Raw genomic sequence first — 19,091 nt, 5'->3', positions numbered from 1 at the left:
TATCGAAATTCACTGTTCCCTAGTCCTCATAACCTCTATATATGAGTCTCTATATTTATATAAAATCAGTATGTTTTTGGGGACAGCTATTTGACTGTTATTTACTAAATTGAAGTGTGAACTGGACCAAATCTCATCGTTCCTGTGTCCTTATAATACACGTTGCGTTTTTGTCCCTAAAACTTACCTTATATATAAAGTACATTATAACGAACAATTTTTGTGTTATATACTGAGAGTATTTCGGGAACTGAGTCCCCATAAAACACGTTACCCTAAATGGAGTTTGTTTCATTTCATTTTCATTTCGTAGAGTTGCCACATCGACCAAATGAGGATATATACATATTAGTAAAAAACATATATTATGGGAGAACTAGCGTACGAATTGTGTTTTGTTCTTTTTTAATGATCAAATGCATGCAAAATAAACCTAATCAGATTACATCATAGTTATGCAGATGTCAGCAAACGCATTTAAAATCTGTGTTCCCGAAAAATCTTCTCGCCATAAAGTGGACCAACTTTAAGATAATATAAAAATTATAGTATTTGAGGTACAGGCAAAGTGCTGGTTGGATAATGTTAAGAAAAGGTATTGTTATTTTTATTAACCCTTAGGTTTCTTCTAAGAACTAAGAATTATGAAGAATTATGAAAAGTCCCCAAAAGAGACATTCCAGTCCTAAAAATTTTAAGGTCAGTCCCCAAAAGAGCGAATTGTCCCCATAACCAACGCAGCATACAAAAAATGTCCTTATTATCGATGCTCCACATATATATATATATATACATATATAGTATATATATATATATACATATATAGTCATATATATATATATATATATATATATATATATATATATATATATATATATATACAACCTACATACATACATATATGTCAAGCAAAAATTCTATGAAATGAAAATGTGTGTTTTAATAAACTATCGATAGATCACAATCTCAAGACACGTGGAAGATATTGTTTGCTTTTTGTTCAAGCTATTGCGGCACATTGCCCTGCTCATAGTTCTGCTCCTCCAGCAGTTCGCTTAGCTTTTGAAGCAGCGCATTGATCCCAATTATATTGGCATTCATATCGGGCATGATGCGAATATCACTCTTGGAAGCCTCCTCCTCCTGTTGCTCCTGCGTGGGCATCTCGCCGACCACCTCGTTTATATAGTCCATGGTCTCCTTGATCTTCAGACAGTGGCTGCTTGTAGTAAAACATTGTGTTAATGGATAACTAACTAATTATGTATATACAGGGAAAACTCTCTGAAACGGACAGAGACAATTGAGTCAAAAAGAGTCCGTTTTATGGGTATGGGTATTGCTTGATTCACAACAATTTGACTGAAAATGTCCGCCCAAAAGGGATGTCCGCCTAATCTGACTGTCCGTTATGAGAATTTTCACTGTATTCTAAATTAACTGACTAGCTTATATAACTTTTAAGTCTTTCACACCCTAACTGCTTTTTATGTACATGAAAATTATGATGCGATTTTCGAACATTTCCTCGGCAAGGGTTGAAAATTGGTGGAAATGGTTGTAGAAAAACTCTTTGTTTCCTGCCGCTTGGCTTTTAAGTAATTTCCTACGATCTTTGTAAAAATACCCTGAAGACGGGTTTCACACTTTTTCAAAAATCCACTGGCTTAGGTGGAATATGGAAAACTGCAACTGATAGCCTTCTATATTACTACCAAAAGGGATGGGAAATTTTGGAAAAAACCTTGATTACAACTCTTTTTTCAGTTGACTGACTCCAAGTCTTTGTTTGTTCTTGAAAGATTCTATATAAAATATTATTTTAGACGATTGCGGAAATTAAAATTCTCTGGTTGAATACGGGGGCTCTCCAGGTAGTGCAGATAGATTTTAATTTCGCACGAGCCAATAACAATAATATTGAAAACCGTTTGCCGGAATGGTATATAAACGTACCATTTGGGCAGCGCATAATCGTTGGCGGTGAAATTTCGGCACTTGCAGCTGTCCAGATGCCAAGCGAGAGATAACACTTGCAGCTTTCCCTTGATCCTTTCCAATTTGGTGGCACGCTGCGGCAATACCAGAGGCAACTCCTCCATGTGCCAGGTGTGCAGCTGGCTCTGCTCGTGTTCGCTCGTATTCGCCGAAACCGACGGCTCCTCGATGTGCCTCACTTCGATAAATGCGTATTCGTCAAGACCAACAGTTAAAAGCAAATTACATAGGGAAGGCGTCTTTGTGATACTGCCGCCCAATCCGAAATGGCGTTTGAGAAAGCCGACAGCCTGGCTGGCACAGTCCTGGCAGCAGCGACAATTGGCGTTGCCTTTGCTGCGGAAAACAAATCCGGACGGATTGTTCATGACAAAACGCGTGGAATAGTCTTCATACGAGATATGCGTCTGACTGTGAACGGGATAGAGGAGGATTGAGATTTCACATAAAACAAGACTCAAGATCGCTTCACTCACCACTTGTCAATGTTAACATTCAATTTGGTGATGCGTCCAAGGGGCATGGCCGCTTAATAAGTAATTTGCTTCCGTAACTGAAATTCGAGCGAATTTTTACAAATGATTACAAAAAGAGAAAAAAAAACGACAACAAATACGAAACTAATCTCACTGGCTACTAAAAAAAAAAATAAACTTAAAATTTATAGAGAAAAAAAGAGAGCTCTGATTGCTTCGCTAGTCATTGTAGTAGGCCTCCGTGTCCAGGCGCTGCTGATAGGCCAGGCGCTGCAATATGGTCGGATGCGTGTGATGCCAGCGTGCATAGCAGCTGTCGTAGACCGGAAAGCTCATGTGATCCGCATAGATCTTGATCAGCGCCAGGCGCAGCTGCATGGAGTAGCCCAATCGGTGGGCAAAGCGATCCGCTGCATACTCGAAACGGCGCAAATTCCACAACATCAGAAAATTGGCCAGCGTCAGGTATGGCGTCATCGCAAAGCGCAGCACAATAATGAAGCCGACAATAATTGGACACAGGCCCGGCACAAATCCGACTGCCTGATACAGCTGCGGGCAGTGGAAGAGCAGGCCGAATAGCACCATGGTCAGCAGGAAGTGCACCTTCATTATTAATGTGGCCTTATAGAAATGTCCCTTCCTCCAATGGCCCAGCTCATGGGCAACAACGGCCACCACCTGTGGATTGCTCAGGCCGCGTCCCACCTCGTAGGGCTGCAGCTCCTGGATGGGCAGACCCTTATTATAAAGCAGCGTATCGAAGATGACAATGCGCTTCAGGCAGCAGCTGCCATAGAAATAGGCGTTGCTATACTGCATCGATTTGGTTCTGATAATAAAGACACGAGACATGGGAAATCTGGTCACATCACAGACTTGTTTGATATCCGCATAGAGGGTGGTGCCCGGCGGCAGGCGACGCTGATGACCAATGCATGGAATGCATAGGTAGGGCAGAAAGAAGACCAAAAATATCGTGAACAGAGCCCACAATACCCAGAAATATAGAAAAAAATAATAACCAAGCGACTGAACACTAAACACAATCAGCATGGTCAAAGGTGCAAGGATGATCTGTGAGAGGACAATGGACAATAGGCCCATGCAAAAGTATATATAACAGGGAAAACGCTGCTGTGTCCCGTAGCGCAGCTCCAATATGCACTTGTCGTAAAGCAGCACGGGCAGGCAACGCAGCGTTATATAGATGGTCAAGTAGAATACAAAGATCAGGCTAATCCAAACCTCTTCGCTGGTCAGGCTGGCCAGGGTGCTGGTGGCCAGACCCCAGACAAACGGATAGAAGCCAAAATACAATTCCAATAAACTAATTATCATATCCATGACATGCTTCCAGATGACCAACTCCATTTTGTGCAGCTCATAGATGCGGGCGCGATGATAGATTTCCGGCGGTATTATGCCACGCAGCTCCTCCGGCACCAAAATGGCGCCCAGGCAGGTCAGTTGCTACTGGACAAAAATACGTTTAGGGAATCGGTGAGAGCTTGGCGAAAGTAACCCACATCAATGACAACTCACCTGTCGCTTGGCCAAGATTATTTCCCATATGTGATCAATGAATAACACCAGCATCAGTATATAAAGCAGATGGCGCGGTTCTAGCTTCGGCCAAGTGTCGTAGAATACCATCGCTCAGGATAAGATCATGTTTCCAAAACAAACAACAATAATGACAAAGAAAACAATCAACAATGAAGATAGCACACATATACGAGTATGTCAATGTATGTGTATATATTTATACTCGAAAAATGGCAGCTAAATGGCAGATAACAGATGTATGCGAAGCTACTTTGTTCAGGATCTGGACGCCTCGAGCTGCTCCAAGCGCCCCAGACGGTGCAGCATTGTTGGGTGCGTATGATGCCAACTGGAATAGCAGCCGTCCGATATCGGAAATGACAAGTTATCCGCATAGAGCTTGAGCAGCGCCTGCCTCAGATGGATGGCATGGCCCAGCGTGAAGGCAAACTTATCTGCCTGATATTCAAATTGGCGCGTCATCGTTAGCATTAGCACATTCGAGATAGTGAAATATGGCGTCAGCACAAATCCAAAAATGATGATAAATCCGGCAACGATTGGCTGTAGGCCCGGCTCAAAGCCAACCGCCTGATAGATGGGTCCATGGGGAAAACAGATGATAAAGAGCAGAAGGGTCAGCAATAAATGCACTTGGAACATCACAATCGCCTTGTAAAAGTGCCCATTCTTCCAGTGGCCCAGCTCGTGGGCAACTACAGCGACCACCTGCGCATTGGTCAGGCCCTTGCCCTGGTCTTCCGCCGGCATCTGGGCGGGACTGTGCCGGCCACGATTCAACAGCAGCGTATCAAAGATCACAATGCGCTTCAGGCAGCAGCACCCATAGAAGAAGGCATTGCTGCCGACACTGGGATCCCGAACGCGTATGATGTAGACCTGACGAATGGGAAACCTGACGCGAGCAGTTAGGTACTCCAGATCCGCTTGCAGTGCTAGATTTTCGAGCGGCACACGTTTGCCAATGAACGGATCAATGATGCACGGCACCAGCAAAATGACCACCACGGTCAGCATGACGGCAGCCGCATACAGACCCAGAAAGGCATACTGACCCAAAAACTGCACCATCAGGACCACTACACTGACCACCAATGCCATCAACAGCAGCGAGCAGATGGTGTCGAGAATATCGCAAAGAATGCGATGCAACCACCTCGTCTTGGGTCGCTTTACCAGGCTGGTTATGCACCATCTCTCATAGATGTGACCCGGCAGAGATTTGATTGTGATGTAAATGCTAAGTAGGAACACATATATGATGGACAGGCACACCTCGTGCTTCATCCAATCCCAGATAACGCATTTGCCGGCCACGCGCCAAACGAACGCATAGAAGCCAAAATACAATTCAAGGCAGCCGCAAATGATGACCACAAATAGCGTATTGACTATGATGAACCAGCTCTTGTGTAGCTTGTATGTGCGCATTTTGTTAAACAATTCCTGTGATAAATATGGACCCAGCACCCCCGGCACTTGGGGCACATCATAGACAATAAGGATCTGCAAGAGAGATTTTAGGGGCACAGTTTGGACTGGATGGCATATGGCATATGAATATGGCATTATTACCTCGCGCAGCAGCAGATACAGCGACCAGAGACTATCCGCGACCAGTACGACTATAAGGAGATAGAGTATAATGGCGGGATCGTTCCAGAAGGAGCCAGTCATTGTTTGTGCCCCCAACTTAAATTTGACATTTTAGCCAAATACATACGATATACATATTTTAGAATTTTTCATATACATTTTTGTTTTCGTTTTCAAAGTCCTGGCTATCGCTTGCTTTATTGAAATCTACACAATATACAACTAAACAAGGGGCTACTACAATACGATACAATACGGAGCGAGAGAGAGAGAGTGTGAGAAGCTAAATGCTTTGGTCTAGAAACTTGAAGGGGCAACTTGCCCTGGCATTTACTGCACCTTCTTCTGTGACTGGCCCAGCTCTTTGAGGCGTGCCAGACGCTGCAGCAGCGTGGGATGCGAATGATTCCAGGTGGAGTACAACCAATCGTAGACAGGAAAACCTAAATTATCCAAATTGAGCTTGATCAGTGCACGGCCCAGTTGATGCTCAAAACCCAGCTTATGGGCAAACTCATCCGCCTGATATTCGTAGCGACGCGACAATATGGTCATCGCAAAGTTTATGATCGCATTATAGGGTGCCATCACATACGTGAAGACAATCAATAGACCGACGAGTATGGGTCGTGTGCCGGGCTGGAAGCCGAGTGCCTCATAGAAGGGTGCATACTTGAACAGATAGCCAAAGACTAGAAACATGAGCAACAGATGCACCTCCATAATGACAATATTCTTGGTCACATGTCCCAGCTTCCAGTGGCCCAGCTCGTGGCCCAACACTGCCAGCACCTCCTCATCCGTGCAGCCCTTGCCCTTCTCATCATCCGTCAGCTCCGAATCGTCGGCCTTGCCTTTGTTCAGCAACAACGTATCGAATAGCACAATACGCTTGGAGTTCCACAGGCCGTAGAAATAGGCATTGCTATGCGAGGAACGCTTGGAGCCCTCAACCACGTATAGCTTCGTTAGCGGAAACTTAAGTGATGCGGCCAAATCCTCAATTGACTTGCGCAACGGGCCCTGCTCCAACGGCGTGTACTTGTCAAACAGCGGGGCAATGAAGATCGGATAAATGGTGAGCAGCACCAGCGATATGACGCCAGTGAAGATCCACAGCCAGATGAAGAAATTATCGCCGCCACGTTGCACAATGAATATGATGGCCGCCGTAATGGGCAGCATAACCACTTGTGTGACCAGGAAGCCCTTCAGTTGATCCCAGGCAAAGAAGCCTGCCGTTTGCTTATTGAAGCCATGCTTCTCCTCCAGTACAAAGATTTTGTACAGCTTGAACGGCAGCGATTTGAATGTGGACAACACATTCGAGATTAGGACAAAAACCAGACTGACGACTATCTCATTGCTGGCGTCCCAGTGCAGACGTTCGACCACATTCAACGACAGCTGCCAGATCAACGCAATAAGTCCCACATAGAGTTCCAAGCAGAGCAGCAGCACATCCATAAGCAGCGCCTTGAATATCCCAAAGTTCTCCTGATCCAGGCCATATTTGCGCGCCTTATGGAACGTCTCCTCGCTCATGTGCGCCTTGAGCTCATTGGGCACAGTCAACGCACTGCGATAGACTTTCACCTGCGAGTCAGGGATAGGCAGAGGGAGAGTGCGTTTCATTAACAACAATTGCTATGGCAATCAACGAACTTGGTTGACATTTAACGTGCCGCTAAATATATATATATATATCAACACGTATGTACGTGCACAGATGCATCATAAAATACAAGCAAACATTAATTGCCGCCTTAAAATACTGGCACGTGCCGGCATACGCCCATATTGACTCACCTGGCGTACGGCTATATAGATTTCCAGTGCATTCTCAATGATGACCAATGCCAATATGCTGTACAGCACGGTGTCTGCTTCTAATGTGGACATTTTCACCTGAATTTCATAAAATTAATAAAGACGTATACTTCAACAACGCCGCACTCTACGGCTTGCACATAAAGGCTTTAAAAAAGTGTTGCAAAGCGTTCGAGTATCGATTGTACAGCAAAAGCATCGATTACTTTGAGCAAACGCACAAAGTTTTTCAAAAAAATGTCAATTTATTTTACTATTTTCGGATTAAAACAATTTTTTAATTAAGACTAGCGTATTTGCACATTAAAACTCTCCACACTAGCATCGGCTATCTGCTTGTGCATCTCATTGACCTCAGCCTGCGTCATAGTGCGCTCCATATGACGATAGACAATCCGAAAGCATACGCTGGATTTGCCCGTCTTTGGATGCTTGAATTTGTCCACCAAGCGTATCTGGAAATTCCAAAAATAACTAGCTATTATGTACATATGTGTTTTTGCTAACATGTAACGCACCTGTTCCACGACATCCCCAGCTACCGAGCGCACCAGGTCATAGAAGTCGTTGGGTGAGAAGCCAGCATAGACCTCTACATCGGGCGGCAGCCAGAAGGATAAATCGTTTGTACACTGCGGATAATGTGAGATGGCTTTGTACTTGGGCTGGTTATGCAGATCCTGCTCACTGAACTGTGATAGGAACCCACTGTCATTGGACCAAAACAATCGAATATCTGGTATATCGAATAGTATCATAGCCAGGCGCTCCAGGCCCACGCCAAAAGCATAACCGATTGACTGATGCACGCCCGCCTGCTGAAGTATCTCGTGGCGCATAATGCCGCAGCCGAGCACCTCCAGCCAGTTGTCCTTGAAGTATATTTCCAGCTCCCAAGATGGCTGTGTAAAGGGAAAATAGGTGTCCACCCAGCGATACTTGATACGCGGACCAAATAGCTCCTTGGTCAGGCCAACCAGCACGTGCTTCATCTCGTGCTCCATCAGCTTGACGGCCTCGAGGGTGTGGCAGGGCTGCTTAGTCTGGTCCATGCACTTGGATGAGGATAAAATGCGCTTTGGATCTGCGAGCGAACCGCTCCACGTCTCCTCGAACAGTTCCAGGCCAGGATTGCGCTCGAAGAGCTTATCTTTGGTGACCAGACGCACTGCGTCCGCCTGATGGAACACCGGATAATGTGTGCTGTCGATCTCATCGCGCCTATAGACCTCACCAACAACCAGAAAGTTGTCCAATCCACCAGATATCAACTGCACCTGATGTGCCGTCGTGTGGGCGCGCAGCAAGTGCTCCCGATTGATATAATAACAGTCCGATTTCTGGCGACTCACATGATCGCTGGGAATAAGCAGATTATCAAAGTTCTGCTGCACCGTCACCACCGGATTGAGTTGGTCATAGACGGAAAATAGTGGATTTCCGCGCTGATTGCGATAAGCGCCATAAAAATAGTTGACAATGCGCTGGCGCATTATCGACAACGGATGATCCCGCTGCAGATGCTTATTGAGTCCCAGGTGAGACAAAATCTTTGGGGTCACATTCGTCCAGCTGTCCGTGGCGTACGTGCCTCCATTGATTTCCAATTGCAACGGCTGCTGGGGCGTCGTTAGTTTCTTGGCCTCCTCAGCGGCACTGCTGGCCAACAAGCGACGGCGCTGTTGGCCCGTAATGCCCAAACACAGACGCGAGCCGTGCACACGCAGCGTCAATAGCATTTTCTATGTTGTTTTTTATTTACTAACTGGCCAAATATTGCATTCTATGTATTATAAAACAACAGCTGCTTCTATTGTATCGATAGTATCGATAGGCGTGCGCCCAAAATGTATCGATGTTAAATAACATCGGTACCACTTACCAGGGCTGTTAACTAATTTACAATTACAGTCGACAATCGGCGCTTATCAGTGCAAATTTCAACAATTTTTAGTGTATTTGTTTATTCAAACTGGCTGTCATATCAAAAATATCTCCTAGGCTCGTTTCACGTTGCACTCTATTGTCTAGCCTTTAGGTTCAGTTTGTGAGCCTGACTTTCCCGGGTTATGGTGCCAGTCTTCATTCTTCATATTGAATCTAGCAAGGCATCCATTCAAATATTGGTTTTATTACAATTAATAATTGGTAGTCTGCCTTCTATACTTATGATTTGATTATTTTTCATGCCGGTACTTAAAAGAAATTGAGTTCTCTTTAAAAATATTTTTTATTATTTTGTACAAAACATCAACATTGTAATATGCCTAATTTGTATTCACTTTTAATGGCAAATCATATAAAAAATGCGATGATGAGTTTTGCAGATCGTAACATATGCCCATTAAATTATAAGTTTACTTTTGAGATGCTCGCTTCGGAATATAGAGGTCCTTCTCTGTGATTAAATAAATGAGGTTGAGCGGTGGTGCATATATGTTGTTCTAGACCAGCGGATAGCTGGAGGCTGAGGCAATGCCGCACTGATTGTCTGCATTGCGCGCCATCTTGATGAAGCCCTTGTCGCCCCAGGTGGTACCCCACGAGTTCTTGACCAGCCAATAGTCCTGGCCACTTTCATCGGTGCCATAGCCCACGACGAGCACACCATGATCCAGATTTTGTGGATCACACTGTGGCTCATTGTAGATGCCCTCGGAGTAGAACTGGAAGGACTCGTGAGAGGCATCAATCGCAACCGAAACGGGTCCAATGGTGGCCACAGCCTCAGCCATCTTTTTCTCATCACCCTGGGGTATATCAACGGATCCGCGATCCGTGGCGCCAATGGTGGCCTTGTTGAAATGGCAGGAATCATCAATGCCCTCATACGGATACGATTTCTCGGTATCGATACCACCATTATCCTTAATATAACGGAAGGCATTGTCCATCAGACCACCATTGCAGCCATTGTTGCCGTACTTGGTGGAGCAATCGACCAGATTCTGCTCGGAGAGCGAGATCAAAGTGCCTGCCTTACGGAAATGCTGACCCTCCAAAGCGCCGGTGCTGGAGAAGGCCCAACAGCTGCCGCAATGTCCCTGATCCTTGATCTCGGTAACAGCGCCCTTGCTGCGCCAATCCACAGACTTGGGTATCTTGACATGCTCCGGCGAGATGAACGTCACGCCCACAAAGCTGGGATCAGATGCACTATAAGGATAGACGATTCAATATAAGAACTGGTGTTGTATGGCTTGAATAAGGGGGGGATGCTCACCGCAGCTGCTTGTGCAGCGTGTAGTTGAAGCCATTCATTGTCGTATGGAACTCATGATGCAACATATCCGCGTACTTGTTAACGGCCATCTTAAAGCTAACTTCGCCGGCGGCATAGCGCTGATTGTGCTTGGCAATCTTGTGTTTGTTCTCATTGAAGATCTTCAGGCGAAAACGCTCCTCGGTCTCATCCAGATAGTTCTTGCGATGCTCCAGCTGCAATGGGAGAGAGGAGCGTGTATATAAGTATATATACATATATAAACAAGTGTATATGCCACTCACGACGACTTGTGCTTATCAGCGAATGTGTTTCGACTGTGTTATCAGGTCTTGTTATTAGCATTGTACCTACTCTCCACGGGCCGCGATTAGATAGCTCCACGGCTACGCCGGCGAATGCACACGCCCAGCCCACCCCAGTTCAGGGGCGGGCGAAGTTCAGATTTACCTAATGTTTGCGCTCAAAGCAAAGCATCGATTCGGATTCCGATTCATTTTAAATTTATTGCTCTTAAGCATCTAAGGAGATAAGCCGTGACACCTCTTATCGGAGCCCAGAAACAAAAAGGTGGCACCAGCTAAAACCCAGTAGGCCCATAAAACTAGCCATAAACATGTTTACGAGCCTGTTAACAATTTGGGTAAAAGTTGTAAAAAAAATGCTGAACAGGATAGTACAAAAAAAAAACAGGTAACAGAGCAAGCTGGTCGAACGAACCTGACTAGGAAATACCCTGTAACCAAAATACATTCATAGTCATCTATATCGATGCGCTTCTTCTTACCCCTGACCCAGAAACTGTGAAAAGTCTCATGCTCAAATGACATTCGTGTCTATTAACTGATTGTTATGAAATTTTCAGGTGTTAAATATGCCATTTAAATGCCAAACGTGTTCTTGTATGACATGACTGCAATATACCCTTTGATTTGCATTAATTTGCCATGGTTACAGGGTATCAATGGAATGACAAACATTAATTTGGTACAGTAAAAATTCACCAAGTGCTGTCAAACAAACTGGTCAAACTGGCATCAGCCCACATAAAGTCTAATTACAAGAGTCAAAGCAGCAATTGACGCCCTGACCGGATGACGATGATGATGATGATGATGATGATGATGATGTTGATGATGAGGGCTGCTTTGCTGATGATAATAATTGTTGTTGTTGTTGTTGTTCTTGTTGTTGGATGACTTGCTCCGATAGGTGCCCAGTCATCTCGAGTGTTTGGCGGTTCTCGTTCCTGCATATAATTGATATAATTGCCATAATTCAGCTGCCCCAGCAACTTGTAGCGCCTGTAGACGCAGGCGGAGGGGGTGGGTCATATGCGAAGAAGTAGAGAAAAACCCGGCCCGAACTTTATTGATTTTTCGCATTTGGAAATAAAATTTTTGTTCGTTTATTTAAAAAATTTACACATTTTAAAAAAAAGGCGTCGCCTGGCTCAGTAAAAAGTTAATAAACAAAACGTAGGAACAGTAATTAAATGCACATGCGCTTAAAGGTACAAATATATGTAAATTTAGACTTAAGTCTGAATATACGGCTTTTGTATTGATTCGTTGACTGAATATTTGTTGTTGTTTTTTGTTATTCAATTTATTGCTGCTAGTTTAGTTGTTGCTTGGCTTGCACTTCGTTTTGTTTGTGTTTATTGTTTCTTTTCAATTTGTCAATATATTTTCTGTTAATACAGCAAATGGCCCAAATGACGCTGAGTATCCGTTAAGACTATTTTTGTACTTAATTTAAATTAAACGCGAAGGCAACACTGGCGCGCCGCTACAGTCGCTCCATTTCAATGGAGCAGCTGTCATCAGCTGCTGCGTTTGTCGCAGCAGCGGGCGCTGCTACTGCGGCCGCGGAAGTTGTGGGCTCATCGTATGCAGCACATGCGTCTGCCGCCTTTTGCTCGGCCAAATTTCCATATTTCCGCCGTTTATGCAGTATGTATCCCAGCACAAAACAGTTGATAACACATGTTGTAATTACGAACACCACAGGCACCACAACATCGACAATAATATCCAAATCACTTGGCGAGGCGGCCATTTCTTTTTTATGTGCTTTATATAATTTTGCTTGATTGAGCCGTTTTCTTTTTAGTTGTTTCTCGCTAGCGTTAACACGTTTTTCTGAATGACGCGTGTGCTTTCCTTAAATGTCTTACAGTTTCCTCACAATCTCTCCTCTCTCTTGCATCCCCAAGTTTTGATTTTGGCGCGCGCGCGCGCTCGCTCTCTCTTGTTGGTTCTGCGCTCGCCGCTCGCAGCCAGTGTTGCGTCTGTTTGCTTTGAACGTCGGGTGGGTAATATCAAAAGTAGTAGTCTGCCCGCATGGTTCGCCGCGCGATGTACGCACACATGGCAGCACCAAAAAAAGAACACACACGTACACATGCATATGCACGAAGCGTGTATATCAAATGCTATTTGTGTATTTGTAAATATGTTTTTATGTATGCATGCAGGAATCGAAACCGTTCCGCATGCAGCGAACCTGTTTATTTTTGATCGCTTTCGTATAAGAGCAATGATTTATTAGGATGTGTGCATGCATATGTACACATGATGTACATATGTATATGCAAAATGTGAACCGGTTATAGCATGCCAATATCCACAAACACGCACACTAAGCGCAAGAGTAATCGCCCACTTGTTAATTCCCTTTCGTCTCCTATTTTCGTGCAGTTTGCAAAACAGCACAACAAAAAGCGCGCGAGCTTTTCGTCTCACAACACATAGCAAAAACAAGCATTAACCCAAGTGATAAGCCCCACAGCAAGTCACACGCCATTTCCGAGAATTCTGACGCTGTTCAACTTTATTATTATTGTTTTTTTTTTTATTTGCCATTTGCGCATAAATTGAGATGATGATCATTGAATGGAAAAAAAAAAAATGAAAACAATTTTGATTGACAGTGTTTGAGGGGGGGCCGCCTTTCACACGCTTATCGCAACATATTCGGATCAAAAGTCATCTCTGCCTAGCGTTCGTTTTGTGTATTCCACTTCGATCGGAATGTGCAGACCTCAATAAACACAATTAGCTTACAATAAATTTGCATATGTGTTAGTGAACACTAAACTCCTGGCCCGAAATGTATACAGATTGCAATTTGTCTATCGATAGCGCTGACCAATCAGCGCCGTGTGCAAAAGCAAAGAATTTTGAATGCGCCTGTCGCTTATGCTACTCCTTTTTTAGTGTGCAGCAAATTTTTTGCAGCGCGCAAAAGTAGGCAACACTTTGCGTAGCTCGTTTTAAAGTTGGGCTGTTACAAATTCAAAATTGAAAAAGATCACAATGCGGGTCTTTTTTATATTAAGCAGATATATATAAAGAATATGTATAGAACGGCAATTCAAATTTAAATTTAAAAAAGGCAATCACGAATGGAAAATTTAAGTTTTGGTTAGCTTATTATGCCCGAAATCAAACAAATCCTTTGTAAGCAATGAACATGGCTCCTTTAAATTTTTGTGCGCGGTGCTGATTTAAGATTTAATTAAGACGCATTACAAATGCATTGACTATTTAAATGTAATTTGCAACTAGTTCAGTTTAGTCTATTTAGTCTAGACAGAGCTGGAAACCTTTGAAGCGTTCCATCCCCGATAAGCGTCGAACCCCGTACATATATTGCAAACAATAACTGATAAGCTGGTAAATAGAGAGTTCAAAGCGCTCTACGCCGTAAACTAGCGCAGGCAGAGACAAAGAACCAAAGAGCTGGGCCAAGTGGCCACAAATTAAACAGCAATAATTACAAATCAATCATTGATGAAAAAGAAATAAACAAATACCAATGATTCAGAACAGGGCAATTGCTTAGGGTTAAACGCTTTAGGAATTGTATGCGAATTGCTTATCTGTGAACGCGGCCGCCTGACACAAGCTGGAATGCGGGCTTATCATTGAGGCTGTGCCGCATAACGGTACAACAAAGCCGACGCGTCGCCTCTATCAGGAACTCATGTGACAGAATTCTAGATAGATCGGCATCGAGCCGCGAGTCATGTGAGCCGGCATGTGACTGGCTTTTAATCAGCTTAGCTGCAACATATGCTGCTTGCAACAACAACAACAACAAGAACAACAACAACCAGCCGCATGACTCAGCGCCCAGATATGCATCAAAAGCTTGGAACAATGGCTTCAATAACTAAATTAACAAAGGCATTAATCATGCAACCTGCATTTGACACCTGCCACAAAACAGTTGGTTTGGCATTCGAGTCGTCTGTCGTCGTCCCCTAGCCCTTTCTTTCGTCGTATCTCCCGCGTATTACTCACCTTGAAGGTCTGCCACTCCTCCTTGATAACATCGGCATAGGAAACGGCCTGCGCCACAGCCACCAGGGCCAATAGAGCGAATAAAATGCGCATTTTAGCTAGAATTACAAGCAGATCAACAATTACAAATTTAAACAATTGAAAATAACATACAAAATATTAATTAAGCCGAGCTTTAATTAGTTTTGAGCTTAACGACAGCTCGTCACGTGATGAGCTTTTAACATTCGGCCTAGAGATGAGCTAAAAAAGGCTTAATGTGACTAAGTTAACTGTGACTAAGTCACTGCCAGTAAAAGTTAACTTGATCTCGTGACTTCTTTAAACAAATCAACTATTACCAATTTAAACTTTCGTTATTGTTTAAAAAATTCAAATATTAAATCAAAAAACTCTTTTATAAATACGTAAAATTTATAAGTGACTACAAAGTAACGATTTCGATCATATCTTGGCCCACACACAGAAAGCACAAACAAGCTTCTCAGCTTTCGTATAAACAAACAACAAAAAGTTGTAGCCAAAAAGCTGAATTTCATCAGCAGCAGCAAAAACAACAACAGTAAATAACAAAGCGTCGCAATGTTAAGTTTGCAGCGTTAGCGATTTATGTAGATAACATGGGCCACATACATGACCAATGAACAGATGCGACGCCAGTGGGCGGATATGCCAACAAAGCAGATAAACAAAAAAAAAAAAAAGTACCGAACAATTTGAGTGCAATCAATGCGAATGCACAGTTTAGTTTTTGCTCATTTTCGAATTCGAAAAGTTTCTGTCGTTATCTTATCGGACATTCGCCTTGTGTTTGTTGTTTTTCCTTTTCGCCTCTACTCTTTGCTCTTGTGGCTGCCGTTAGTTTTATAGGGTATTGATAAACGTATTTGTTACAGCAACATCACAATAATTGCGCCAAGTGCGAGGGTTAAAACAGGTTTTGCAACTCATGGGCAAGGTGAATCAGCAGACACACACTTGCATATAAATAAAAAATAGAGTATGGAAAGAGAGCAAAAATCGTATTGATAAGACAAACAGAAAAATAGGCCAAAGCAAAGAGTGAAGCAACAGCTGAAAACCAAATGCGCAGAAACAGCAGCAGCAAGAAATGGCGGCGAGCGCAATAAACAAAGACGCCAAAGGGACAAGTAAATAAGAGACGAATAGATAGGGGAATAGAATTGAAAAAGCGATGCTGCTGGAACGTGTGAGAAAGAGGCAGAGAGGGGAAACCGCAGACAATGGCGACTAAACATTAAAATACATGACGTGCATTTATTTAACTAATAAACAGTTAAGTATTCCAATGCGGACATGAAAATGCGTTGTGTTTAGCTGTGATTATGCGGAAATTAATTTCTTACCTTTTTAACTGAATGACACTTTGCAACTTATTGCGTTCTAACTTTAACGTTTGAGTCAAACACTACTTTAAAATTGAATTAAATTAGTACTTTTTCCTTTTATTTAATTATTAGCTATTAGCTTTTGCCTGAGCACTTCACTCGAACACTTTTCGGTTTAAAATAAATCCATCAGCAAATTGTTGTTGCCAAGAAATCTTAAATATATGTATGTAACTCTTTTTCATATATGGTCATACTGGCACTTCCAATTAAGATTGCCAGACTGTTAACAGGCTGCCACCTTAGTGAAACTAAATGTACCATTATATTAATGAATGTAATTACATTAAAATAATAATACATAATATATTAGATTGTTTAGGTGTAGTTGTAAAATTGACAAGGATTCAGTTTTATATTATATAAATAACGTACCAATTATACCAGAGTGGCAGCCTCGACTGCACATTAAAAGAATGTTATGCTCAAAAGAGCTGTTGGGAGCAGAAACTGTAAATGTTAACACAACATATTATTGGCAGCACTAAAACGCTTGTTATCGAATTACGTCCCATCACTAGCTCAAGGTGTCAAAAGTTGCTCGTCATCCGCAGAGTAGGCGATTTTTATTTGAAGGATTCCCAAATTGTATTTATTTAACACATTATATATCCAGTAAGTGCGTGTGTTGCGCATTGCCAGAGATCCCGTCTTATCTTTAAACAAAATTGCAGCTCTCGAGAAGCGCCCGCATCATGTTTGGCAGACAAAGCGGTTTGGGCAGTTCCAACAGCTCCAACCTTGTAGAGTTCCGTGCGGGTCGCATGAACATGGTTGGCAAAATGGTGCATCCGGATACACGCAAGGGTCTCGTCTATATGACCCAGAGCGATGATGGACTAATGCACTTCTGCTGGAAAGATCGCACCAGCGGCAAGGTCGAGGACGATCTAATTGTATTCCCCGACGACTTTGAGTACACGCGCGTCGATCAGTGCAAATCGGGACGGATTTATGTGCTCAAATTCAAGTCCAGCTCGCGTCGCATGTTCTTCTGGATGCAGGAGCCCAAGACGGACAAAGACGAGGAGCACTGCCGTCGCATCAACGAGCTGCTCAACAATCCCCCCTCGGCGCACCAGCGCGGCGGCGGCGGCAGCGGCAGCGAGGGCACCGACCTCCAGTACATGCTGAACAACATGTCGCAGCAGCAGCTGATGCAGCTCTTCGGCGGCGTTGGCCAAATGGGCGGCCTCAGCTCCTTGCTGGGACAAATGAAGTGAGTAAAATCGTAACCAAACACCTCACTTCAATAGGTATTCAAAGCATTATATAAACCGAAGTTAACCAAGATTTGAGCCCAATTCTAATCGTCGTATTCCTTGTCCATTCACAGTTCGCGCACGCCCTCGTCCCGCAACACAGCCGCTTCAAGCGGCGGCGGCGGCAGTGCTGGCAGCGCCGCATTGCAAACGCCGGAAAATGTGAGCGTGCCACGCACAGCGTCCGCGCCCAGCAAGCCGAACAAGTCGGGCAACAGTCGGAGCAGCAGCAGCGCCGGCGGCGTCACCAGTTTGCAGAGCGATGCAGCCGGCGGCGCAAGTTTGGCCGTTGATGCGGATGCCTCCGGTAAGAAAACGACAAATGCGACAACAGCAGCAACAAGTGGAGCATATGCGAATCCATTCCAAGCCTATTTATCCAATCTCTCCCCTGAACATGGCGCAGGTCGTTCACTGAATATCGACCTGTCGACGGCGCTGTCTGGCGCTGAGGCGATTAATCAGCTAATTGCGGATCCGGAGCGCGTCAAATCGTTAATTGTCCACTTGCCGGAATCGGAAGATGCCGATGAGGATCGCAAGCAACAGATCAAGGATCACATCAGCTCGCCCCAATTCCAACAGGCCCTTGCCCAATTCTCCAATGCTCTCCAATCGGCCCAGCTTGGACCCGTGGTCAAGCAATTCGAGCTGTCCCACGAGGCAGTCTCCGCCGCCTATTCGGGCAATCTCGAGGAGTTTGTCCGTGCCCTGGAGAAGAGTCTGCCGGCGGGCGCTTCCATGGCGGGCGATGAAGCAACCCCCAACGCTGCCGCCGCCGTCGCCAAGGACACGCCCGTGGCCGACAAGAAAACCGAAGCGGAGCCCGCCAAGGAGGAGAGCGCCGCCGCTGCAGATAAACCGGACGAGAAGCAGAAATAGCGCGCACATATTTTATATAGCCCAGCATATAATCCCAAATATTAATTAATCCCAATTCAATGAACGCGTTCAAAACAGCCCATCATATTATTACTTTTGCACATTTATCCAAGTTTTCGATTCAAAAATAAATTGGCCATGCAAATGTTGGTATGTATGTATTAATGCTGCTCAAATATGTCTGTGTAAGTACAGTGAATACTCTCATTTGTTGCCAAAGTAAGGTTAACAGTTGTCCGTCCGAGAGAGATGCTCCTTAGAAGAGTAAGTACAGTGAAAGCCCTTTCGAGTGAACAGTCATGGTTACACTTTAGAACATCTCACATGTCCGTCCATCGCTTGAGCCTTCACTGTACATATACACTTTTCCGATTAAAGTTATAGCTTTTACAGCATAAGTACAGTGAAAGAAATAACCAGAAAACAAAATTGATTTTATTTGAGTCCAATTTAATTGTTTGTGCAAATTAAGGCTACAATGAAAAGTCGGCTGTCCGTTATTTGAGCGCTTACTGTATGTACATTAAAGCGACAAG

At 44.0% G+C, this 19,091-nt stretch overlaps 7 protein-coding genes across 9 annotated transcripts; 1 reads left to right on the top strand and 6 right to left on the bottom strand.

Moving 5' to 3' along the window:
• Positions 1–920: 920 nt before the first annotated feature.
• Positions 921–2,633, bottom strand: LOC115757803. The gene is made up of 3 exons (XM_030698221.1): positions 2,475–2,633; positions 1,957–2,409; positions 921–1,219 (listed from the first exon to the last, which is right to left on the bottom strand). The coding sequence occupies exons 1-3, from the start codon at positions 2,519–2,521 to the stop codon at positions 1,006–1,008; spliced, it is 714 nt and encodes a 237-aa protein (XP_030554081.1). The 5' UTR covers positions 2,522–2,633; the 3' UTR covers positions 921–1,005.
• A 41-nt stretch (positions 2,634–2,674) lies between these two features.
• LOC115757799 (CAAX prenyl protease 1 homolog) lies at positions 2,675–4,214 on the bottom strand. 2 transcript variants are annotated; one of them, XM_030698217.1, is made up of 2 exons: positions 4,020–4,214; positions 2,675–3,947 (listed from the first exon to the last, which is right to left on the bottom strand). In XM_030698217.1, the coding sequence occupies exons 1-2, from the start codon at positions 4,128–4,130 to the stop codon at positions 2,694–2,696; spliced, it is 1,365 nt and encodes a 454-aa protein (XP_030554077.1). In that variant the 5' UTR covers positions 4,131–4,214; the 3' UTR covers positions 2,675–2,693. The 2 variants fall into 2 exon arrangements, with proteins under 2 accessions (XP_030554077.1, XP_030554078.1); XM_030698218.1 differs by having other exon boundaries at positions 2,675–3,950; positions 4,020–4,102.
• Positions 4,215–4,217: 3 nt separating this feature from the next.
• On the bottom strand, positions 4,218–5,749 carry LOC115757802 (CAAX prenyl protease 1 homolog). The gene is made up of 2 exons (XM_030698220.1): positions 5,619–5,749; positions 4,218–5,549 (listed from the first exon to the last, which is right to left on the bottom strand). Exons 1-2 carry the CDS (start codon positions 5,718–5,720, stop codon positions 4,299–4,301), a joined length of 1,353 nt encoding a protein of 450 aa, XP_030554080.1. The 5' UTR covers positions 5,721–5,749; the 3' UTR covers positions 4,218–4,298.
• Positions 5,750–5,803: 54 nt separating this feature from the next.
• On the bottom strand, positions 5,804–7,615 carry LOC115757801 (CAAX prenyl protease 1 homolog). Its single transcript, XM_030698219.1, has 2 exons — positions 7,449–7,615; positions 5,804–7,235 (listed from the first exon to the last, which is right to left on the bottom strand). The coding sequence occupies exons 1-2, from the start codon at positions 7,539–7,541 to the stop codon at positions 5,970–5,972; spliced, it is 1,359 nt and encodes a 452-aa protein (XP_030554079.1). The 5' UTR covers positions 7,542–7,615; the 3' UTR covers positions 5,804–5,969.
• Positions 7,616–7,714: 99 nt separating this feature from the next.
• Positions 7,715–9,277, bottom strand: LOC115758110 (probable phenylalanine--tRNA ligase, mitochondrial). The gene is made up of 2 exons (XM_030698634.1): positions 7,988–9,277; positions 7,715–7,924 (listed from the first exon to the last, which is right to left on the bottom strand). Exons 1-2 carry the CDS (start codon positions 9,206–9,208, stop codon positions 7,757–7,759), a joined length of 1,389 nt encoding a protein of 462 aa, XP_030554494.1. The 5' UTR covers positions 9,209–9,277; the 3' UTR covers positions 7,715–7,756.
• A 403-nt stretch (positions 9,278–9,680) lies between these two features.
• LOC115758111 (cathepsin L) lies at positions 9,681–16,522 on the bottom strand. Its single transcript, XM_030698635.1, has 4 exons — positions 16,370–16,522; positions 15,003–15,100; positions 10,693–10,907; positions 9,681–10,625 (listed from the first exon to the last, which is right to left on the bottom strand). Exons 2-4 carry the CDS (start codon positions 15,093–15,095, stop codon positions 9,914–9,916), a joined length of 1,020 nt encoding a protein of 339 aa, XP_030554495.1. The 5' UTR covers positions 15,096–15,100; positions 16,370–16,522; the 3' UTR covers positions 9,681–9,913.
• A 405-nt stretch (positions 16,523–16,927) lies between these two features.
• LOC115757903 (proteasomal ubiquitin receptor ADRM1 homolog) lies at positions 16,928–18,715 on the top strand. 2 transcript variants are annotated; one of them, XM_030698352.1, is made up of 4 exons: positions 16,928–17,026; positions 17,086–17,630; positions 17,748–17,980; positions 18,080–18,713. In XM_030698352.1, the coding sequence occupies exons 2-4, from the start codon at positions 17,107–17,109 to the stop codon at positions 18,553–18,555; spliced, it is 1,233 nt and encodes a 410-aa protein (XP_030554212.1). In that variant the 5' UTR covers positions 16,928–17,026; positions 17,086–17,106; the 3' UTR covers positions 18,556–18,713. The 2 variants fall into 2 exon arrangements, with proteins under 2 accessions (XP_030554212.1, XP_030554211.1); XM_030698351.1 differs by having other exon boundaries at positions 17,748–18,715.
• Positions 18,716–19,091: the final 376 nt, after the last annotated feature.

Source organism: Drosophila novamexicana, unplaced genomic scaffold (assembly GCF_003285875.2).
Source record: "Drosophila novamexicana strain 15010-1031.04,08,12 unplaced genomic scaffold, DnovRS2.1 tig00000121-arrow-pilon, whole genome shotgun sequence".
Taxonomy (NCBI): Eukaryota; Metazoa; Arthropoda; class Insecta; order Diptera; family Drosophilidae; genus Drosophila; species Drosophila novamexicana.
This window is presented reverse-complemented; position numbering and strand designations above follow the sequence as displayed.